The sequence below is a fragment of the Danio rerio genome, chromosome 6 (assembly GCF_049306965.1).
Source record: "Danio rerio strain Tuebingen ecotype United States chromosome 6, GRCz12tu, whole genome shotgun sequence".
Lineage (NCBI taxonomy): Eukaryota > Metazoa > Chordata > Actinopteri > Cypriniformes > Danionidae > Danio > Danio rerio.
Genome location: NC_133181.1, coordinates 52,651,999 through 52,678,022, shown reverse-complemented (window position 1 = coordinate 52,678,022; position 26,024 = coordinate 52,651,999). Strand labels below are relative to the sequence as shown.

General features: G+C 36.0%; 1 protein-coding gene across 8 annotated transcripts in view; it reads left to right on the top strand.

Annotated features, from left to right (window-relative positions):
- Positions 1-18,216, top strand: part of raly (RALY heterogeneous nuclear ribonucleoprotein) — a 182,186-nt gene extending 163,970 nt beyond the window's left edge. For 4 of the 8 annotated variants that reach the window (XM_073952771.1, XM_068221689.1, XM_005172104.5 and 1 more), the window contains 5 exons: positions 1,841-1,998; positions 2,362-2,475; positions 12,397-12,527; positions 13,073-13,157; positions 17,699-18,216. In XM_073952771.1, the coding sequence (XP_073808872.1) occupies positions 1,841-1,998; positions 2,362-2,475; positions 12,397-12,527; positions 13,073-13,114 (445 nt within the window). In that variant the 3' untranslated portion in view covers positions 13,115-13,157; positions 17,699-18,216. 8 annotated transcript variants of the gene reach the window in all.
- The last annotated feature ends 7,808 nt before the right edge of the window (positions 18,217-26,024 follow it).

Genomic DNA, 26,024 nt, shown 5'->3' with positions numbered 1-26,024 from the left:
CTATGGGCTGCAGAGTGTCAAATGGGCCGGCCCGGTCTGTCTGTCCGGGAAAAAAAGCATCTACTTTCAGAGAGTCACAGATCACAGCAGCGTCAATTAATAAGGCAGAAAAAAACGATAGGCTGCTAAGCCTTTTATGGGCCGATCAGATCATAAGACGATGATCAGTCCGCCCGGCCCAAAAAGTACGTCGGCCCACCGGGAAAGTGCCCGGTCTGCCAGATGGCCAGTCCGCCCCTGGAACAAACCATCACTATACAATAACTTGCCTAATTACCCTAACCTGCCTAGTTAACCTACTTACCGTTGTTAAGCCTTTAAATGCCACTTTAAGCTGTATAGAAGTGTCTTAAAAAATATCTTGTCAAGTATTATTTACTGTCATCATGACAAAGATTAGAGGTGAGTTATTATTATTATGTTTAGAAATGTGTTAAAAAATCTCTCAGTTAAACAGAAATTGGGGGAAAAAATAAACAGGGGACTCATAATTCCCCAGGGCTGATAATTCTGGCTTCAACTGTATGTCTATTATGTGTGGTACATTTCAAAGTATTTTCGAAGTTTCAAAGTTTCATTTGAAGGTATCCTAAGCTAACTAAAAGAGCCATTTTTAAGCGTATTTCAAGTGCTACAAATACAGTTGATTGAGACTGATCTCAGAACTCGTTTTAGGACAGTTATTGCTCACTGAGCAAAGAAACAAACTGTATTTTTGCTAATTAAGCTACCAACACCCAAAGCATGCGTGCTTTGGCAAGGTGGTAATCTCAAAGCATTACATGAAAATCTTCTAAATATTCAAACTAGAGTGGAGATTAAACTATAACAAGTCTTACTATGAAATTTAAACACCTAAGATTACTTTTATTGTCAACATTTCGTTTTCTTAATTCAATCCAATGCATAGCTTGCTAGGAACTACAAATCCCCTATCCAGGTAGTTGGACCAATACAATTTCTTCATTTTGTCCCAACACAATACACTTAGGTTAATGTAATTTAAGTAGACTGAACATAAAACAAATAAATTAGCTAAAAAAGATACTAGAATTGTGTTATTTCAGCTCATTTTAAATGGGTAGTTTGAACAACCATCAGAAATCATTTTTTTTTGAGTGCAGTGTAGTTTTAGCATTACACAGAGACCATGTTTTAGTAATTCTATGCTAATAAACTGTTTTATAATAATTTATAATTTATAATATAATAACTTGACTTCTACCAGTCAACCAGATTGCCTAGTAGCTCGCCATGTATTTCAGCAGGCTTGAGACACAGAGAGGAGCTGACCATGGCGACGGGGTTCGAGTCCAGTAAAGAATGGTTCCAGAAAGCGGGTATAACGAAAACAAAAGCCAAAAAAATAAACAAGTAAACAACAGTGTGAGAATATGGTAAAACGTAGTAAAAATCAGGCAAGGGCTTTTCTATTTCTGGATTGCATTTTAAAACTGTCGATTGGGTTTAAGTAAGTGGGTGGGTGCTGGGCAATCTGTGCTTTTGAAAAAACTATCGGTTGGGTTTAGGGAAACAGGTGGGTGGAGGATTTGATCAGTTGGTCAGTCAGTCGACAGCGACCTCTAGTGGATTTACGCAAGAACAGCAGAGACGAACTGCACTCGCTAGAGAAATTTGAGACCTCAAAAACCATACACTGTGGCCTCTGATTCTCGTAACTGCAAAGAAACTTAGCTCCTTGGGATGTATTTGGCACTCTCCAGAAATGTATATAAGGGTACATAATCAGAATGAGCCTGGGTTGTAAAAATTTGATGATATTCCACATGACCCTTTAGTAAAGCAGTCAGTGTCCTCATGTCTGTGTTTCTGTCTGCAGATTGTTCGAGTATCGAGGCAGAGTTTCTCCGGTGCCAAGAGCGGTCCCAGTAAAGCGCCCTCGTGTGGCAGTGCCAGTCGTCCGCAGGGTGAAGTCATTACCCGTCAAACTCCTGACCAGATCCGCTATCCTTCCCAACAGCTCTGTCAAACACAAGCGTGAGTTCAGCTTTGACACTTCCTGTTGGATCAATTTATTGTTTTGGTCCGAATTCCAGAAATGTTGCTTGATTCCTGTGCGAGACAGATGGAGATCTTCCTCAAAGACATTTTGCTCGGATGACTTATGGACTGGTTGAACTCTTGAACTTAACATCTTTTATTTTTATTTGACTGATTAACTTGCCAGGTTCGAGATTTAGATGTTTGAAGTTTAGCAGCAGTGCGCCATTATATTATGCCAGAGCATTGCTTTTAGTTCTGTTTTTCATTTTATGGTCGTATAAAACACCTAATAATGTGAATCATGGTGTTCTGTTGTTAATCGTCTGTGTCTGTTTGTGTGTGTTTCTGTGTGAGCAGTGAAATCCACCGAGCTGCAGGCTATCAAATCAGAACTGACGCAGATTAAGTCCAACATCGACGCACTGCTGGGGCGTCTTGACCAGATCACAGAGGACAAATACTGCAGCACAGGTGTGATGGCAAATCTCATGTTTCACCAGTGCACAAACATACTCTGGGTTGCGTTTCCCAAACAACGATGTAACTCATGGCTGAACTATCATAGTATGATGCATTTTTTGGGAAAAGAACGATGTAGTGACGAGTGTTTCCCAAAGTCTGTTGTTTCTTTGTCGCAGATCCATCCTTTAAATAACGTTAGTTATATCAAAAAACGCCCATAATGATGCTCTAAACAGGGTGCAGTTACAACTTCTTTACAGAAGAACCCCATCATTTCTTTGTGCAAATTATAGTGTTTTACAAAAATCCAATATTAGTTTTGGTAAAAACATGCACTCGCTTTCCATATTAATTGAAATATATGTAAAAGGCACATATAGGGCCTGTGTTTCCTTTACAAATATTATTGAGAATATTACATAATCTATTCAAAATGAACATAAAATCACCTTAAAAAGCTAACACGTATTCTTATATCATATATTAATCATATAAATAAATAATGAGGTTATTTATTAAGAAATTAAATGTAATATTTATTATTTATTAAGAAATGAAAAAATCTTATTTTAATAATATTAATGATGATGATTATTATTATTGTTGTTGTTGTTGTTATTAATATTTTTATTATTGTTGTTGTTATTATTAATATTATTATTGTTGTTGTTATTATTATTATTATTACTACTACTTCTACTATTAATATTATTAGGTAGGATAAAGTTTTTTTTTAAGTCTTTTACAATTTGACACATGCAAACAACTGCAATAATGTTCTAACTAACAGGCTCATGTCATATACAGTACATATTAATAAATAACCTACTATAAATTAAAAGCATTAACGTATGCTCTGTTTTTTGTTTTTACAAGCTTTGGAGACAAAACATAAATTCCTAATCTGTTCCAGGACCTCGCAATTCACAAATTAAGCACTGACTAAAATGTTAAATGAAAATATATTTGAAAAAACAGATTATCTATTAAAACTATTATGTTTAGATTATGTTTAGAAATGTGTTTTTAAAAAATATACAGGAGGGCTAACAATTCTTCAACTGTATATGTTAAAATAAAAAACAGCTATTGTGTCTGAATGTTAGTGTGTCTGAGCCAATACTAGGCTATTTCAGAGTTCAGGAGCCATAAATGAGAAGGCTCGACCTCCTTTACTCGACTTTGCTATTCTAGGCAATACCAGAAGCTCTGAGCTTTGAGATCTTGAATTGTAGCGAGACAAAAGGTTGGTTAGATAAAACGGAGCTAGATTATTTAAAGCTTTATAGGTAAGAAGCAACATTTTATAATCAATACGGAATTCTAAAGCCGATGTAAGGAGGATGAAATTGGAGTGATAAGATAAAACTCTGACAGCAGCATTTTGCACTAAGTAAAGTTTATTAATAGAGGATGCTGGGCAGCCAGTGAACAGAGCATTACAGTAATCCAGCCTAGAGGTCATAAAAGCATGAACTAGCTTTAAAATATGTATGATTGTAGTTGGAAAGTTCTTATCTTTATTTCCTGAATGTCTAAAGAACATAGATGATGGTGCCAATTTAATATACTTGTCCTGTAAGTGTGATGTCAAACATTATTGCCTTCTCCTCACCTCATTCAGTATTTTTCTCAACTTTTTATTGTCCCCACCGCTTGGTCCACTCTTCTCCCATAGGACTGAATTGAGAAAGCTCGCTCAGCTCTCTGCCAGTGGAAATGTTATGGACAGGCGCTTCGGCAGACCTCAAATCCGGAGTATTAAACTTGCGTAACTCTTTCTGCACCATTTGTTATAACAGCTTGAATGAAACCTCAAATTATGCTGCTTGTTAAGGGGAGGTAAGCTATTACATCTGACTTATGGTTTTGGCCTGGAGGACGATAAAACAAATCTCAGACTTGCAGTTTATTAAAATAGGGACACAAGTTTTATCTGGAGAGCAGAATATCGTATTGATTTGGCAATGGACTCTTTTGACCTGATCAAATATACATCCACATAATATCCAATATGCCTAAATAATCACTTTCAGCCACAAGCCAGTATTAGGAAACACCCATACACTGTGGGCAAAACCGGAGCACCCTGAAGAAACCCATGCAAATACCAGGAGAACATGCAAACTCCACACAGAAATGTTCACTGGTCCAAGCGGGACTCAAACCAGTGACATTCTTACTGTAAGGTGCCACTGAGGCACCATGCCACCCCCATATACATATATGTTCTAGAAAAAATAATAGAAAACAACAGAGCCCAGCTGGAGGATGTTGAGTGTGTTTTTGAGCTTGAATATTGGCTGCTTGATGTCAATTAATATATTTGACACTAAAACAAGTATTTTTGGGGAAGTCTGTGCCTTAATGAGGGACTCACTAAATCATTTATTCAAATGATTTATTCAAAATGAATGATTCATTTAAAGGCAAATCAATGACTGTCAGTTTATTCAAAAACAAGTAAATTCAAGAACGAAACACTACAGTTTTGTTCTGAGACATGCATTTTTTAAATTGAGATCTTATTTTAAAAAACGCATGGGGTTGTGTACACTGACAAAAGTATCCATGTTTTAGGAACAACAAATAATAACTTGACTTCTAGTTGATAATTTGGAATCAGAAGTAGCTTATACGAAAGGCAAAGTCCTAAAGATTACACTTATTTTGCCAAAATAAAATATGATCATGTCTTGATTTGTAATTATTCATTTTAAAAAATATATATATTTATTGCTTAGACAAAAGTCTTGTCACTTAACAGAAATAATGCACAGTATAGAATATAAAGTCATGGTGCAGTTTGCTTTCAGGAACTTTGATGTGGAGGCTGAAGTATGAGCAGGAGCGCTATCCTGCTGAAGAATTTGCCCTCTCCTGTGGTTTTTAATGTAATGGCAGCACAAATGTCTTGATACCTCAGGCTGTTGATGTTGCCATCCACTCTGCAGATCTCTCGCACACCCCCATACTGAATGTAACCCCAAACCATAATTTTTTTCTTCACCAAACTTGACTGATTTCTATGAGAATCTTGTGTCCATGCGGGTTTCAATAGGTCTTCTGCAGTATTTGTGATCATTGGCACACAGTTAAACAGAAAATTCATCTGAAAAATCCACTTTCTGCCACTTTTCCAACTAGAAGTCAATTATTATTTGTTGCTCTGACAACTGGAATCGATGACAAGACTTTTGTCAGGTTGTGTGCTCTCATCAAAGTAAACCATTAGTTTACTTGCTTAAAAATGCATTCATATACTTTTATTTTCCCAAGTTATTTAGGCTTTTGAATTGCATTATGTGACCTTAATCTTCATTCCAACAACGTTTAGCCTTAAAAAGTTCAAAAAAGTAACTTTTATTAACATTTTAAATAGTTTAAAGTGATATATTGTCTGTGCTGGTGTTGTAAATTATAGTAAAAAGCCTTGTAATAAGCTGCCAGTACATTTTCTGTTTTTTACAGACTTATTTCTCTCTCTCTCTCTCTCTCTCTCTCTCTCTCTCTCTCTCTCTCTCTCTMTATATATATATATATATATATATATATATATATATATATACACACACACACACACACACACACACACACACACACACACATATATATAATTTATTTATTCATTTATTATACATTATATTATTTTAAACTACTAAAATGTCAATAAAAGTCACTTTGTTAAACTGTACAGTTGAATTTTCTACATCAAAAGTGGACAGAGTAGAGATCAAGACCCCATAATGCAATTCACAATCATAAAGGAAAAAAATACAGAAAATGTTAATTAACAGATTTTTTTAAAGTGTATAAAGTTTTTAAAACCTTGTTTATTTGAAATATAAATCCTTTGTAACATTGTAAAAGCCTTCACTATTGGTTTTAATCAATTTAATCCATCCTTGCTGAGCAAACTGACCACAAGCTGTTCAACAGTGATGTGTAAAAACACTGCGTGCACACTGGACCATTATTATTCTGCCGTTTGCTATCCTGGTGATAAATCAAGATTGCATTCTTTAAGAAACTATTTCATGAAAACATGCCTCTTTTTGACAGTCAAACCATCCTCTCAGTAATTATTTCCAGAGAAAAGCTTTGAAAGGTTTTTTTTTTAATCATATGAAAACCCTGGCAAGCAGTTTACTCCTCTCACAATCATACTCAGCAGTGGGCGAATGCAAACGCTGATTCAGCCGCTGCATCACACGAGCCTTTCACGGTTCAACACTTTCACAGCTCAATGGCTCCAATCCGTCCCTCTGTTTCACATCAGCGGTCAATTTGACAAGCATTACGACAGAACGCAACATGCCTCTCGTGTTTATTTACACACTGAAAGCAGCTTGGCCTGTCTGTGAATTGTTATGATGTGCCTAATGGCTTGTGGCTAATCAATGATGACGTCCCGTTGTGCGCATTTGTGTGTCTGCACGCATGAAAGTGTTGCCGAATGTTGAGCATGAGGTGCTTTGAAGACATTACGATGGAGAGAATGTTCACTAGTTACTCTCGTAACTTTTCAACTGGGTTTGTGTGGATGTTAAAGCAAGCTCCAAGATTTTCTTTACTTTGGCAGCGGCTGCAATAAGGGTTTTATTTTACCGTACATGTCTGCTCGTAAAATGAGTCCCGGTGGTGGTGAGTGTTTGGATTGTGGTCCTTCATAATGGAGAGAACAGACAATCCCCAATGACATTGATATGGTGTTTAAGCAATACAGATAGAGGTGGGCACTGTTTTTAAATCGTATTAAAAAAATCACTTACAGGATCTTTTAAAGACTTTAAAACCTATGGTATCGTATTTGATACTACAACATTTATTAAGCCCTGGTCTGATCACACGGTTTTTATTGTCGGTTACGAAAGTCACTATGTAAGATTTTTCGATTTTGTCTTGATAAAATCTTGACTTGTTGTGGGTAACAAATGTGCCAAACTAGACGTTGCTTCACAATCAGTCATCCCATGACTGGTGACATGAGCGTTATTTCCTAAAGCAGTCACAAGTGATGCTATAACAATTATTATCTTATTATTAATATTAATAAAATAATAATATAATAGTAAAAATAATAATTATCTTATGCCGATCTCAATAAACACTCATGCTTGCTAACAACAAGGCTACATTATTAAAGGCATTCATTACAACATTGATAGAATCAAAGGTATATCTTTTTTAATATTAAGATATCTTTGAAATATAAATGTATATTTTCCTGCCAGGGTTGCTTATTAAACACTCCCTTGTCTGAACTTGCCATGAGTGCGATGGAGAAAATGAAAGCACCAAGAAAAAATTAGATGCTCAAGATAAAATAATGACGTTTTAAAAAATAAGCAAATACATGACTTGAGGTTTGTGATACAACAATTACAGTGAAGCATTAATTAAATCCTTATTTTCCATAGAGCGGAATAAATCATCACCGCACAGTTGAGTAGCCTAGTGGACAGGCACAAACAACAATATAACTGGTGAATTTTTCTTGGAAAATGTATCTTTTTTAAATGAATTTTGTTTGACATTGAATATAGCCATATATATATATATGTCTAGTCACAACCTACAAATGGACATTTGTAGAATTAAACCAAAGGGATTTTACTAGCTCAAAAATTATTTTATTTAGGCTAGATTTCATCTATTTAACAAACCAGTTGAAGCACTTTACCTCAAATGTTATTCTTGTTTATCTACTAGATAACTGACCAACAAAAATAAATTAAAATTAATATACAAATTATAATTCAATATAATATGATAATGAACATGCACAATATTGATATCGTGGGCACTTTAAATGAATTTATTTCATTCATTTTCCTTTGGCTTAAGCTGCTGTCACACTGGGCTTTTCCTCCCATAGACTTCCTTTTATACGCACGCGAATGTGTCAGACTGGAAACGCAGGGTCATGCATCAAGTTTCGTAAGTAACTGCGGTGCAATGTTAAAGCTTGGTGAACTCTGACCTGCCAAATCGCAGCACTTGACTGCATGAGACCAATCGAGGCACAATACATGACCTCTCTTGACAGAAATTTAAAACATGGAGCAATCGCTCACTTTTTTAATGCCTAATAAGCTTGTTTAATCCCACCCCTTAGAATATCGCATGCTCAAACTCTAATGTGACCGCAGCTTTAGACTCTAATTCAGAGGTCGCCACAGCGAAATGAACCACCAACTTTTCCAGCATATGTTTTACGTATGTCCTTCCAGCTGCAACCCAGTACACTCATTCACACACTCACTCATACACTACGGCCAATTTAGTTTATTTAATTCACCCAAACCCACGTAACATTGATATTGTTTTGGCAGTCATTGTTCATTTCCAAGTCCTTGACTTATTTAACAAAATATTTCCCAACATATGTTAATCTGACCTGCGACGTTAAAAATTATGACTACTGTATGTATAGGCCTTTAGTTCATTAACTCTGTATAGTAAGATTCCAACAGTGAGGCAACAGTGCTAGTCACTGGGCCACCGTGCCACCCATTCTAAATAAAGCTGTGGTCAAACTGGACTATTCTCCCTGTAGACTTCCATTCATACACACACGAATGCCTCAGACTGGAAACGCAAACTCGTGCGTCAATTTTCAAAGTTAGAGCTTAGGGAACTCTGACCTCTGAAATCGCATCACTTGACTGCATGAGACTAATCGAGGATCAAAACATGACCCCTCTGTACAGAAATTAAAATATTGAGCAATCGCTTGCTTTTTAAAATGTGCAATCATCTTGTATAATCCCGCCGCTTTTCACAGCGCCGTACGACAGAATTTCGCAAGCTCAAACATTAATGTGACTGCAGCATAAACGTGGAAGGAGGGGGGGGGGGGGTCATCCAGACAAAGATAGTTGTAGAAAGGAAATGAGAATATATAGTGGAATCCTTTGATTGGAGGATCATGATTAGCTAATGTGGCCCAGATTAAAGTTTGCTTAAAATAACATGAATTAATGTAATTTAAATAACATTAACATTAACGAACATAATAAATAACAATAACAATAAACAATAAATGCTGTAATAAATGGATTACTAATTGTTTTTTCATATTTATAAATACAATAAACAACATTAACTAACGAACCATTATTTTAAAATGTTAAATTTACTAATGAGACGTTATCATAAGATGTTACCAATTGCACTTTATCATCCTTTTAAATCTTTTACTTTATTTTGCAGCTCAGGTTAATATAATACAGTATATCATGATAAAAGCTTCTGCCGTTAATCGGAACAAGTAAATCTGATACTGGCAATAGCCTAGCTGTGACTTTTATATTGTAAATGTATGGGGAAAATTGATGTAGACTGTAATAATACTAAAGGTGTTTTAAGACTGGTCAGCTTAGGTTCAGTCAGTCATATATATTTCATTTCCTGAAAATAACAAATGTTTCTCTCTCATTTATCATAGTAATACTTTGCATTATATATGTCTCTCCACAATAAAAACTACACCAGTTTGATATTGTGACCATAAAACCAATATTTGAATGTCGTTTTTATTATGAGATATTATTGCATGATATAGAGTGACAGACTGAAGCGATATATTTCAACATATTTTATGTAGCAGTCTACTGTAACTGCTGCACTTAGTTGCATCTGTCTTTCCCCAATGAATGTGAGCTGTGAACCTTCACTATATTACAGTAAACGGGCTAAGAAAGCATTGTGTAATGTCTTATGATTTTTACAGACCGCCACTTGAAAATTTGCAGTTTTCTCTAGCTATATACGCTAACCAGCCACTTTATTAGGTACATTGTACTAGTACCGGGTTGGACCTCTTTTTTGCCTTCAGAACTGCCAAATCCTTCAGGGCATAGATTCAACAAGGTACTGGAAATATTCCCCAGAGATTGTGGTCCATATTGACATGATTGCATCACGCAGTTGCTGCAGATTTGTCGGCTGCACATCCATTATACGAATCCCCCATTCCACCATATCCCATAGGTGCTCTATTGGATTGAGTTCTGGTGACTGTGGAGGCCATTTAAGTACAGTGAACTCATTATCATGTTCAAGAAACCAGTCTGAGATGATTTGTGCTTTATGACATGTTGGGTTATCCTGCTGGAAGTATAGCCATCAAAAGATGGGGACTCTCTGGTCATAAAGGTATGGAGATGGTCAGCAACAATGCTCAGGTAGGCTGTAGCATTGACACGATGCTCAATTGGCAGTACTGGGCCCAAAGTGTGCCAAGAAATTATCCCCCACACCATTACACCACCACCACCAACCTGAACCATTTATACAAGGCAGGATGGATCCATGCTTTCATGCTGTTGACGCCAAATTCTGACCCTGTCAATGTCACAGCAGAAATCAAGACTCATCAGACCAGGCAATGTTTTTACTCTTCTATTGTCCAATTTTGGTGAGTCTGTGCGAATTGTAGCCTTAGTTTCCTGTTCTTAGCTGACAGGAGTGGCACCCGGTGTGGTCTTCTGCTGCTGTAGCCCACCTGCCTCAAGGTTGGACATGTTATCAATGTCAATGTCAATGTCAATTTCATTTATACAGCACTATTTAACACAACCAGAAGTTGACCAATGTGTTGCACAGTACAAATCAAAACAAAGAAAAAACAAATATATACAAAAATATAAAATTATATCTAAAACAGACAATTTTCCCTGAAAAAATGCCAAATCAAAGAGGCAAGTTTTCAACCTAGATTTAAAAACAGAACGGGATGAAACAGATCTGATACAGAGGGGCAGAGCATTCCACAACCACGGACAGCTCCTGCAAAGGCACAGTCACCTCTGCATTTCAGCCTCGACTTAGGGATGCATAACAGTCTCTGGTTAGATGACCAAAGAGCCTGACCAAGCTGATGCTCAATTAACATGTCTGACAGATAAGAAGGTTCCAGGACATTAAGAGATTAAAAAACCAAGAGAAGCATTTTAAAAGTGACTCAATAGTGCATAGGCAGCCAGTGCAAAGAGCGTAAAACCGGTGTAATATGGTCATGTTTCTTGGTACCTGTTAAAAGACTTGCAGCAGCATTTTGAACTAATTGTAACCGGGATAAAGTTTTCTGACTAATCCCAAACTATAATGAGTTACAATAGTCCAATCTAGTGGTAATTAAAGCATGGATTACTTTTTCAAAACTTTTTCTAGAAAGTTCTGCATACTTCGGTTGTAACGAGTGTTTTGAGTTACTGTCGCCTTTCTATCAGCACAAACCCGTCTGGCCATTCTGCTCTGATCTCTGTCATCAACAAGGCATTTGCACCCACAGAACTTCCACTCACAGGATATTTTCTCGTTTTCGGACCATTCTCTGTAAACCCTAGAGATGGTTGTGCATGAAAATCCCAGTAGATCAGCAGTTTCTGAAATTCTCAGACCTGCCCATCACCAACAAACATGCCACAATCAATGTCACTTTAATCACCTTTCTTCCCCATTCTGATGCTCAGTTTGAACTACAGCAGACCGTCTTGACCATGTCAACATGCCTATATGCATTGAGTTGCTGCCATGATCGGCTGATTAGAAATTTGCGCTAACAAGCAGTTGGACAGGTGTACCTTATAAAGTGGCCGGGGAGTGTATGTGGTCTGGTTGGTGTTGTAAATTACACTACAAACACCAGTACATTTTCTAATATTTAACAGACTATATATTATTTGTTATACGTTATATTATTTTAAAGTACTGAAATGTCAATTAATTGATAAACTGTAGAGTTGAATTTTCAACATTAAAAGTCAACAGCGCAGAGATCAAGCTCCCACAATGCAATTCACAACCGTAAATAAACACTTGTGATTCACAAAATACAGAAACTGTGAATAAACTAGCCCACGTCTGTTTAACTGCTGATGATGTATGTGTAAATCTCCTTCATGAAGTTAAATCTGTGTGCAGAGTTGCAGAAGGCGGAGGACCTGAAGAGTGAAGCGTCTCAGGACGAGTCGGGCTCCGAATCGGAGGATCTGCAGCACAGCGACGTGGAGGAGGGAGAAGACCACACACACGAGGAGTGTGACGACGACATGGTAAGACAGATCCAAGCTATTTATACAATGAATGGAAACTATATAGTTAGCACTATCGCCTCACAGCAAGAAGGTCGCTGGTTCGAGTCCCAGCTGAGCCAGTTGGCATTTCTGTGTGGAGTTTGCATGTTCTCTCCGTGAGTTTCCGCCGGGTGCATTGGTTTCTTCCCAGTCTACAGACATGCGCTATAGTTGAATTGGGTAAACTAAATTGTCCAGTGTATGCGTGTGTGTGGGTGGTGCCCAGCCCTGGGTTGCAGATGAAAGTACATCCTCTGTATTAAACATATGCTGGAATAATTGGCGGTTCATCCCGCTATGACGACCTCTGCTAAATCAGAGACTAAGCCAAAAGAAAATGAATGAATGTATGTAAACGATATTGTAGGGTCAGGAGACGAGAAAGACTGTGCTCCAAAAAATAACCCAGCAGACACAATGGAGATGTACCAGTTAATAAATCATCAGGCGCTCACACATTTTACCATATAAATGTTCAAGTTAACAACCTCCTAAAAATGATTTCTCATCTCTCCTCCTTTCAGGAAAACAATCACATATCTGAAATGGATCCCATTCTCCAATAAAAGGCAAGAACTCAGAGCTGGGACAGTGGATTCCTGGATCACGGTGATAATTCAAACCATCAGATGTTTTACAAGTTTCCACGCTTGAGTTTCAGGATCTAACCCGAGATTGTTCTTCGTGCAAAGAGCAGATCGTAAAAAAAAAAATGAAGTTAGTGAGTACAAACCACTAAATCTGGCTTGACAGGGTAATTCATTACGTTCAATTTGGTGTCCCTAAACGTCCATTAGGCATGACAGCAGGATATTATTTGAGGGTTTATTGACTGGTGAGGACATCTGAATGTGCTGTTTTTTGAAGAACGACTAACTTTTCAAGATAGATATTTCAGGAAGAGAGAATTTAAAACATTTCACTATACATGTACTGTACACTAATAGTTTGGGGTAGGTGCCAATTTTTAACCCTCATTTATTGCATTTTTGGAACAAACTATTTGGATTCTTCCACATTTTACAATAACGCATTTTTATTAAGTCAATTAAATCTACAGAAACTGAGAATTTTCAGGTGAATTTTCTAATTTATTTCTATTTTATATATGCAAATAATACTTTGGTGTATTTTTTATAATTATTAAATCTTTTGTCTTTTTTTCTCCTTTTCTTCCTTAAAAGGAGACAAAGCTTAAGGGATAAAATGAATATTTCCTCACCATTTATTCACACTTAAGTTGTTCTATGCTACTTTTATGAATATGAGTTATTCTGAAGAACGTTAGAAAAAAAGCAGCCATTAAAATCCATAGTGTCAACTTCTCAAAACTTTCTTCAAAATATATTTTGTGTTTAGAAGAAACCCAAGCAGGTTTGGAACAAGAGTGTGAGTAAATGATGACAGAATGTGGGTGAACTTTTGAAATTTTTGGGTGAACTATGCCTTTAAATCTTTGCTAAAAGCATTCGAGACTCATAACATTTCATTTCAAGTTATTATGCCAATAGATTTGTGTGCTCATAAATGCAATACAGTACATTATAAATACATGTCCGTCCCTCCATCCATCCATCTATCCATCCATCCATCAATCTATCAATATATCTAACTATCTATCTGTCTGTCCATCTATCTATCTATCTATCTATCTATCTATCTATCTATCTATCTATCTATCTATCTATCTATCTATCTATCTATCTATCTATCTATCTATCTATCTATCTGTCTGTCTGTCTGTCTGTCTGTCTGTCTGTCCGTCCGTCCATACGTATATCCTTCTGTCTGTCTGTCTGTCTGTTTGTCTGTCCATCCATCCATCCATCTCCATCTATCCATCCATCCGTCTGTCCATCCATCCATCCATCCATCCATCCATCCATCCATCCATCCATCCATCCATCCATCCATCCATCCATCCATCCATCCATCCATCCATCCATCTATCTATCTATCTATCTATCTATCTATATATCTATTCATTCGTCTGTCTGTCTGTCCGTCCGTCCCTCTGTCCATATATCTATCTATCTGTCTGTCTGCCTGTCTGTCCGTCCTTCCGCCCGTCCGTTCGTCCGTTTAGAATATAGTATAGTATAGTATAGTATTTAAAAGCAATTGAGTAGTAAGTAAAAAAAACACTTATGTAAAAAACATTGACGCACTGATTATCCCAGAGGCACATTTTGTTTGATTTTATATAGTAATTAATTAACTGGATCAGCTCATATCGTGAAAACCATGTTAGCTGGAGTCAGATCTACCTCTGACTGACGTCTGTATGTCTAAATCTTAAGACAACTTAAAAAAATCAAGTTCTTCCAAAAGACATTCACATCAAAAAAAGAGACGTCAACCAAAATCACTTCTGTCAGCTCTCCAGAGGTCAAACACCTCTTGTTTTAAAGCAAGACAGAAAACACCACTGGACATCAGCCTAGTAAATGTCAGCTGTCAGTGTTAGCGTTGCTCTATCAGGTCCGTCTTTGGTGGTCTGAGCGAGTTTGGCATACTTGAACACAGCGCCGTCTCCATCTTTGACCCGTGTGCGCAAAGTTTATCAAAATGAAGGGAAATAGCGCGGGTTATTCTTGCTAATCTGTTTTCAAGGTGTAGCGGCTCAACGTGCGCTGTTTCCCTTTAACCGTTAGGCTATATAAACACACAGGGGTTGCACCTGATCCGTCTGTGTGTTGTGTGTGGATCACAGCCCTGTTTGTCCAGCTGATCCCCGTGACCACAATCTTATTGCTAGCAGAAGCACAGTTTCCGGCCTTGTCTTATTCTAGCAGCTGCAGACGCCCTGAAAGAGCAAATCAAAATGAACATCAAATTGGGCACAAATTAGCGATTGGCCTCGCTTTCCTCTGTGAAACCACCAGGATTAGGAGTCTTTCAGAGGTGGTTAACATTGGCTGGCATGCTCTTGTGGTGGGAAAAAAAACACCCAGGTCAAACTTCCTCACAGAATCAAAAGAAAATGTTTTATTTCACATTAAGGAATTATTGCATTAATTATGACAAATATGCCTATTGTTCTTTATTTAAAAGTAATATAATTATGTCGTCATTTTGTAGTTTTATTCTGTCATAATTTGTTACATTTTAGTAGTAGGGTAATATGTAACACCAGGTAAAAGTATCACCGGGTAAAATGTAACACCTCACTTCATTGTTGGCAGATGTCTTTCTTCTATTTATTGAAAAGTTTGGTGAAATTTGGATGAGAAACAATGGAGAAACAATTTTTGCTGCATAAAAGTCTTTTTATTATAGTCAAATGTTTTTTTGTTTTTTTTAAATATTGTCAATGTATGCAGGCAAAATATTATACTTTTGTGATTATCATCTTCTAGGCTAAAAGATGAACAATGAATATATTTACGTAGACACCAATAATCCGATTTTATTGCGAATAAGACAATGCTCTAATTAAAAGCAGCCATATCAATATCTGTCTTAGCATTTCTGAAGTTTGAAGCTTCTTTTATTATTTTACTGATTTTGGTTAATCTTCAGTGACTTGGTTTCTTCATGGGTGCATACGCTGTTTGTAAGGCAGTAGATTTTATTCATATAAAAGAGCATTGGCTATAGAAAAGAGTATATTATTCATTCAATGTTCAGAGATCAGATATTTTTTTCTGAAATTAAGGTTTTAAAATAAAATCAGATGTCACTGTATGTGTTTATGTTTTTTGTTTGTTGTGTTTTTTTTTAAATCATGCAGAAAAATTAGAAACATTTACATTTATTATAATTTTTATCCATTTCTCAGTGAATATAGGCAATGTATGATTTTTCAAATGTTTCATGCATTTAAACAAAACAGATTTATTTATTAAATAATTTATTTAATAAATAGACATATTTATTAAAATAATAATTTAGTCACTAAACATATTTAGAAATTGAAAGATAATACAATTAAATTCAAGCAATAAAATTGCACAAATGAATTACCACCAACAAAATTTCAACTAAATGTTTAAGTAGTTTGCTTCTCTCGACTTTTCCTCATTTTAAGATTTGTATTTAATATTTTTCTACAACATTTAAATTTGGCTGTACTAGTTTTTAGACCGTTATTGCAAGTTAATTTGCTAGATAAGCTCCAGATTTGGCTTCAGTACAGACTAACCTAATATTCACAAATGTAATATTGTAAAGCTTTCTATTAAAAATATGAATTTACAAGATAGATTTGTGAGGGGTGCACTTATATATGCTGAGCACACACACACACTATTATTATTATTAGCTACTATTATATTTATTTATTTATTTATTTTTGATTGGCTACAGAATAAATCACAGTTGTTCGATAACTTGCCTAATAAACCAAACTTGCCTAGTTAACCTAATTAGCCTGATTAAAACTTAAGATCACTTTAGGCTGATCAGTTGTATACTTCAAAATAACTAGTCAAATATAAATGTACTGTCATCGTGACAAAGAAAAAAACTAAAATTAATTACTTCAGATTAATTAATACAACTTTTGTTTTATCCCGTTATGTACATAAAATCTGTTATATAATGTGAGAAATATTTGAAAAAAATTAACAGAAAAGCTAATAATTTTGACGTCAACTATTTGTAAATTCTCATGACTGTATATGCTTTTAAATATATATGTGTAATATTTTATTTATATATATATATATATATATATATTTATATATATATATATATACATTAGTAGTTGACAATATTTTTAATTAAATAAAAATGTTAATTTAATTTAAATGTTGTTATTTTATAATATTATGACATTGTAACTATGTAATAATTGTAATAGTGTCAAGATGTATTATTACTCTTTTATATGTATATTAAACTCAGATAACACTTGTTCAGGTTTAAAATCTCTCAATCATTTTAACACTCCATGGCAGATTTGAAGCTTTGAGCTTATTTTTCTTTTTTAAAAATTTGCTAGCTTAGTTTCATCAGAAATCAGTTCACCTCTCGTTTTTACCTTTGAAGGCAGTCGAGCAAGAGTAAAACCACATGCAAGTGTTGACGGCGCTCTGTTGAGCATTTTTACGTCCGCCCTTCCTTTACATCTCTGTTACATGTCGTAGCTGCTTTTCCTCCACCATCAGGTCTTAATGCTTGTCTTCCTTTTCTTGTATTTATTACAGCAGGGAGTTGGAAAACACTGTCGACTGGAAACTTTTTTAATACCACAGACTCAGCGGGAAGACACTGAAACCAACAGGCGCCGTCAAAACTCCAGCATCAGCTGTCAATGAGACGGACAACCAAACTAGTTGCTTGCTAGGAGATTGTGTGGGTGACGTCCTACGAAACCAGGAATCCATAACAAAACGGTCACAGTTCCTGAGAGCAACAGCTTCAACACACACAACAACTCAAGTGGATCCATTTCAGACAGTCTGCATTCACAGTCAATCAACATTGCATCTTTTCTACACATTTGAGGCGCCTCATATATGTAAATACCCTCGTTCCTGTTTCTGTTCCTCCTTCCTTCCTGTCTGTTTGTGCTTTTCCAGAAATGTTTTTTGGTTTTATTTATACGCCAGTCGGAAATAAGAAGGGTTGGCTATTTTTAATTACATGTGCATATTTATTTCTGCTTGCACTTTCGAGACTGCAAGAGATATTTACAGATGTAAATAAAACTATGACTTGTGAAGCATCGTTCTCTGTGTTTAAATGAAGTTTAGACTAATCCTTGGTGCTTTGTATAATACTTTGCTTTTTGTAAGACGAGCGATTTATTCTGACTGTGTCGGGTTTGCCACTAAGAGGATTATAGAAGATGCTACTTCTTGAAATATGAATAACTCTTGTTGAGCTCTGGACGAGAGAGACAGTTGCTATGTTTCCATCTTAAAATGCCAATTAAATTTATGCGCAAAACAGACATATTGCATAAAAGACGTGCGAATAAAGCAGCGTTTGCAACCAACGACTCAAAGAGAGTAAAATCGTCACTTCCTGATTAACTGGCGCCAAATACTAACAGTAAAAACAGAATTTTCTGCAATAGGAGAAGCTGCGTCAATGTTCTCTTTATTTAATAAATAACTTTCACCTCAGAAGAAGATGGCAACACGCTAGACGAAAGCGAAGAAAGCTGTTGGGCCCATAATGGTTTTTCTGGGGGACCAAAGAAGCAGCCCTGTTGATTGTAAGGAGTATGAATGGATCTTGGATGTACCACATCTGGCATTTTGTCATGATCACATAACCTACCCGTGTCAGTTGTGCTGCTTCACTTACGTTTATGAATTATCTTGTAGGGCATCATGGGATAGCGCAGCGTGCATCGGATGCGCTCTTCAGAATCTCGTTGGAAGCAGTAGATCATCCAGGTACTTTGCGCATACTGTTTTTTGAATTCTGTCTGCGTCTGAAATCGCATATTCCAAACCATATATCAGTGATCCCCAACCTCCGGTTGATACCGGCGATACCGGTCCGCGGAACAATTGGTACCGGACCACATAAGAAATCATAAATTATTTCTGTAGAAAATATTCCCCCTGCGACTTGGTTTCTTCTACTCACCCCCGCCATCTCACGTGAAATGGACTATGCCAAAATTCACCACGGAGCGGGAAGAAGTTAGAAAACAGGTATTATAGTCCAACTCAGCAGAGCATTTAAGGATTGTGCATTTATGTGTGCGTGCATCGCTAAGTAAGTACCCGAAATCATTGCAATATGTATCTATATGGAGTTTCACATAATCATACTCATTAGGGCTGTAACATCCCAATGCATACATTTAATTCAGCTGTACGGTTGTATTATTATTAATATGTTCGTTAGTTGAAATGTTTGGCAGAGATGATGCATATAGATATTTGATGCATATAAACCTTGATTGAAACATAATCAGACCGCGATAGTGATGCGCACTAGTTGTTCATGATTAACCTGGATGCACGAGCGCATAGCTGTGTTCACGTAAAGAACCGGTTGATCCGGATCCGTTGAAAAATTGACAACCGTTGACCGGTCCGCGGTGAAAAAAAATGTTGGGGACCACTGCCATATAGTACACTGAAATCAGTATGCGAGCCGAGTAGTATGTCCGAATTGGCTGAGTCCGAAATCATCTACTACCCAGTGGGTACTGCATTTGAATTTAAATTAACTACTCGACCGTTAGAAAAGTATGTTCTGTACATTATGAATGTGAGTAATATGAATGCATCTCAGATGTATTGCAGCCATCATTTTGACATAATCACGTGACCTACCTGTGTCAGTTGCGTCGCTTGACTCCCATTCATGAATTCTTACGTGCTGCATCATGGAATAGAGTAGTGTGCATCGGATGCGCACTTCAGATTCTCATCGGAAGTCATCTGGGTACTTTTTTCATACTGTATTTCGAATTATATTGCTTCGAAATTGCATACTTCCATACTATATAGTACACTATAATCAGTAAGCGAGCCAAGTAGTATGTCCGAATTAGCTGCGTCCTAAATCGCCTACTACTAAGTAGGTACAACATTTGAATTCGAATTTACTACTCAACATACTCAAAGAATAGAGTAGTATGAATGTGAGTATTATGAATGAATCTCGGACGTACTACAGTACATGCCATTTTGACATGATCACCTGACCTACTCGCCTCATTTTTATTGCTTCACTCCCAATTATCAATTCTCTTGCAGGGCATCTGATGCTCACTTCAGAATCTCATCAGAAGTAGTAGGTCATTCTGGTACTTCTCGCATATTGTTTTTCAAATTCTATTGCTGCGTCTGAATCCCATATTATACCATATAGTACGCTAAAATCAGAATGTGTGCCAAGTAGTATGTCTGAATTGTCCAAAATTGCCTAACACTCAGTAGATCTTGCATTTGAATTTACTAATCGACCATTAGAAAAGTATGTTGTATACAGTATGACTGTGAGTAGTACGAATGAATCTCGCATTCACCATTTTGTCATGATCACATGATCTACACGCATCGATTGTGCCACTTCACTCCCATTCAAGAAATCTCTCTCAGTGCATCATGGGATAGCGTAGCGTCCATCTGATGCGCACTGCAGAATCGTGTCAGAAGTAAGTCATCCGGGTACTTGTCGCATACTGTTTTTCAAATTCTATTGCTGTGTCCGAAGTCACATACTTCCATACTATGTAGTACACTAAAAACAATATGCGAGCCTAAGAAGCATTAGAAAAGTACATTCTATACAGTATGACTGTGAGTAGTATGAATGGATCTCGATTGTACTACATCCATTTTGTCATGATCACGTGACCTAACCTCATCAGTTGCGTCGCTTCACTCCCATTCATGAATTCTTATAGCATAGGGTGCATCGGATGCGCACTTCAGAATCAGAAAGATTCATTAAAGTCTTCAGAAAGATTTTTTTTTTTTTTGCAGTGATGAGTTTTCTAGTCAGAAAGTGAACATGAACTGCTTTATTAGTTGCACAAAGAATTTTAATAGCAAATTTAACAAGTTGGAGGGGCCATAATAAGTTACTGGAAACATACTGTATCAGTAATAAAAAAAATCAATAAATCTATACAGTACTGATAGCTCATTGGCAAGTTTTTGTCCTGTAGCTAATTTCCATGACCAACGTTGACAAATTTTTTGTCAGATATTCGTTACATATAATATACATGAAATTTGTGATAATTTTTATTAGCCATTTAACCTAATTGTTAAAAAATAATTGTTGGTTAATGTTCAGTTAACGAGTGTCAGTCATCCTTCAAGACAATTACCCAAATGAACAGCCCTAACGTTTGGGACTCTTCCCCACAATATAAGCCTTGTGTCAGGGTTGCCAAGTCCATGGTTTTCACATGCTATTGGGTTGTACTTTTTATCGCACCAGTTAAAGGTTTAACATATTGCATCAATTATATTTATATGGTGTTTAAACATTTTACTCTACCAAACTTGTAATCTACAGTGTGTTTAAAACCAGAGAGCATGTGGCAGTCTGAAAGAATTCAATATTTACAATGTTTATTTTGCTAGCTCACTTAGTCATAAGGCCAAGGTTAATTACTCCCTGAAAGACAATCTACTTACGTTTGGTCATCTTTAATCAAAATCAAACCATTTGTTTCTGCTCTGGAATGGCAGCTCTTCTCTCAGCTTGACGGCTTGGGCGAAACATGCTTAGCTTTCTGTTGAACACAAAGCAAAATATTTTGAAGAATCTTCGTAACCAGAACTGCTAATCATTGACCTCCATAGTAGGGAAAACAAATATGTAAGTCTGTGGATACCAGTTTTCAGATTTCTTCAAAAATAACTGCTTTTGTATTCAAATTTATAAATCATTTTAAAGGGTATTTCAATGTATTGCTTTCACAAACGTATAAAGCATATTATTGGCATGATATTTAACACACAATGCCTCTCCAATCTAGTTCTTCGAATCTGAGTCTTTCATAATACATACACTTATTAATGATTTACTGTCTCCTCCTCTCCCTGTATTCTCCCTCGTGATGAAGACTATAGGCAAACAGCATAGAACAACTTGAGCATAGGCACCTTTATTAACGCTAATTATTAAATACCCACGAGGCACTTGTGACTTTATATCACATTTGCATTATTTATTAAAAATGTTTCCTTCCTGTTAAAAATAAATATATTTCCAATCTAATATGTTAAGGGGAGAACAAAAGTAGCACAAGTTCAGCTGATGGTGGATTCGGCCCAGGATGATCAATCGCGTCAAAAGATGTTGCTGTGCGATTTACGAGGTGCGCCACTGTGGCTGTAGATCTGATTTGCTCTTGACTCAACTTGTCTTTGTCAATCAGGCACCAACACACGTTATTCCAACTAGGTGCGCTATTTGCAATTAGCCTAAAAAGACACTCCGAAATAGTCTTTTTTTTTCTCCCCCCTCGCAGGGGCCTCAAGTTCGCACGGGCCCCTGGGCCTGTGCCCATAAGGCCTATTAGTTAATCCGGCCCTGCACCTCACAGTAAGAAGGTCGCTGGTTCAAGCCTCGGCTGGGCCAGTTAACATTAATGTGTGGAGTTTGCATGTTCTTCCTGTGTTCGCGTGGGTTTTCTCTAGGTTTTTTCCTGACATACTAATCGGCTTGCATACTGATTGTAGCGAACTAGTATGGAAGTATGCGGTTTCAGATGCAGCTAATATTAAATGCAGTGTGTAGTGTTTCGATGTGATCTGGTTGTGTTGTGGTTCTGTGACTGCCGGTGTTGGTTGCTGTATGGTTAAAACTATTACAATTAAAGTAACTAGATTTATTTCGATTTAAATAGGTTAAAATTAAAATATCAATGTAATATTTTGAGCATTTTTGGACCGCTTTTAGACTGGAAAAAGTCAGCTATACCTGGCAACACAGACTTTTATGTTAATTTTCAGTCAGCCAGTCCAATCGCTTCCGTAAACTCTAGCCATTACAAAATCGACACATTTAAGATCTGATTTCTTTAAAAATCATTGACGTAATGCGATATGAAGTTTGAAGCACTACATTAAAGTCAATTTTCCTCCGCTGTGTCTTTTCAATATTTTACCTCAGTATTTTCAATGGCGTTTCTGCGCTAGCCTGCTAACAGCGCTAGCGTTACACAGTTTTCGTTTCACACCTGAACAACTAAATTATTGCTTTTTTTAAGGATTGTATATTAATTACATTAGAACATCGATTATTTAAAAGAAACCTTATGAAATTGAAAATAGTCACCTTCACCAAAAGTTTATGATTAGCTGAAAAACACTAGCTGTGCACATAGCCCATTGGTTCTGCTCAACATCCACGCAGACTTTACCTTTACTGCAGTCCAACGTTTCCTCCCGTGCAGCAGAGACGGCCATGTCCGGGTCAGTCAAGAAACCGCTCTCATTATTCATCCCCATGACACCGGGTAAGTGAGTGATGTCGGACGTTAACCAGAAGCCGCTGCTACGACTCTCCTTCTGGTCCTTGGAGCCGCTAATGCCTTTAATCATGGCCAAAGCACACATATGCTGGATGGACGGAACGACTTCAACACACACAAATTGAAAATAACCAGGCCCAGAACGCATGCCAATTAATACAATACTTGTATTAGGAATTAATGTTAGCAATACAGCCAAATTTCTCCTTTAGCTAGTGCAACATAAGGAGAAATGGCCTTCACAGCACATCCTTCAACATATTTGATGTGGTGGTGGCGCGCACTGACGAAGGTTTGTGTTTCATATTTATTTTGCTCCAGCATGACTGACGGACTGACATGTCAAACACTCATTCTGCTGTCATATTTTCATAAACAATTGCGTTGGTTTATAAAGAGGCCGCCTCGGGTCTCGCGTGTATCGGAATGCAGTGTCAGAAACACATTCCTTGATTTATGTCAGTGGGGTTTTGAAACTCGGAGCTTAAACAGACGAAGGCTGGCGCATTCATTTGGACACATGCGCAATGGAGGGCCAAGTTTGCATCATATTTTTCAGCATAATTATCAGTTCTGGGCAATTTCATGCTCACCCATAATACCCTTTATTAACATTATTGTAATATTTCACTGTTCTGTGACGTCTGTTTGTGAAGTTGAGAAACCAAAGAACATTTTAAAGATGCCTGGGCAAGCAGAAAAAAAGCCTTCCTGTGGAAAAATGTGCTGAAGCCTTTTCATGGAAACGAGCTTTTTTAAAAACAGGCTACACTACCGGTCAAAAGTTTGGGGGGTTTAAATGTTTTAAAATAAGCTTTTCCTGCTCACCAAGGCTGCATTTATTTAATCATAAATACAGTGCAAATTGTAAAATGGTATTACATTATAAAATAACTGTTCAAACGTAGTTAATAATTTATTCCAGTGTTTAGAAAATAATTTTCAGCTTTATTCCTCCAGTCTTCAGTCTCATAATCCCCCAGAAATCACTCTAATATTAATTATTATTAGTTGTTAATGGTAATAGTAATAAAAGCAATAATTACTGCAATAAAACTTCGTTTGAAACTACATACAATAAGCAGTTATTTAAATTTTTTATACATTTTTAGCAATTTTATCAATATTTTACAATAAAATTACTCTGATGAACAGAGTAATTTTCATTAAAAAAAACCTGACCCCCAACTTTTAGTGTACCTCTTTTTAACTAAATTACACGGTGGTTTAAATAAATTAAATGTGCTCATTTGCATTCAAATGTTTGCATAACTTTGTCAAATATTTTAAAAGATTTTATAAAAATGCTAATTTCTCCTGAAAAAGTGCAATTACTTTATTGCACAAAAGTTTGGGTAATGTTTTTTTATTATTATTGTGAAAACATTTAAGGTGAATGTGCCTTTAAAATATTTTATAACCCAAATATTTAACATAGAATCAGAATCAGTTTTATTGCCAAGTGTGCTTCACACACACAAAGAATTTGTTTGGGCTACAGCTTCCGGTGTACGTAAAGTGACAACACAAAATAAATATGAAAAAAGACGATAAACATTAAACAGAGATGCAGTTAGTCAAAAAAAATCTGAATGTTAAACTATATGTACAGATTTGGCATAAATATACATTGCATTGTATATTGATATAAGGCGAATTGTTAAAAGGTGTTTAGGTGTAATAAGGTTTAGGTGTGATAAAGTGTAATATTTAGTATAGCATAACATAGTTAAAATGCATTAAAACCACCGCTTTTCACACACATATTTAGGCAAATAGTTTTTTTTAGAACTGAAGCTTTAACTGAAAATATATATTTTTATTTAGATGTCAAAGAGTTTTAAAAGATTATTTAAAAGATCATTCAAAGATTTTTGACTGTTAAAATGCCTTCAAATTACTCGTTTTTACCTTAATATATGGAGTACAAAATGATCAAAGTAAATATAAAGGATCCATTTGTTAACATTAGCAAAATGCAAATTTCTCCTAAAAAAGTTTAACGACTTTATTGCACAAAAGCTTTGCATACATTTTTTAAACATTTTGAAAATATTTTTTATGTAAATAGGGTTTATATGCCTTAAAAATATTTTATAACCTACATTTTTGCTTCAATTGTAAACAGTATTTTTAATCAAAGAAATGTGTTTTAGTTCTATTTGTTGGCTTTGGTCAAAATGCATTCAACCTAATGTGTTTCTGTTATAAAACCAAGTCTCATGTCTATTTATAAACATTATGTCTGCTCCCCCTCACCTCTGTAAATAGTTTTTATAGAAATGGAAGATCATGTAAAGTGATATGTTGCTCTGCTATTATCATGAGTAATTGTGTAACTGTTTTTAGTTTATGGTATCTCTAAAAAAAAAAAAGTTAAAAAAAAAAAAAAAACTTGCAAAAAGTTATATACGGAGGGACGGACAGATAGATAACAACAGTTTTTAAAATGCATTATTTTATATTTAGCCAAATTATTTTAATAAAACTAAAACTTTCACCTAAAAATATTTTTAGATGTCAAAGTGATTCAAATTACTTCTTTTACAAATTATTTTTTTGCTATT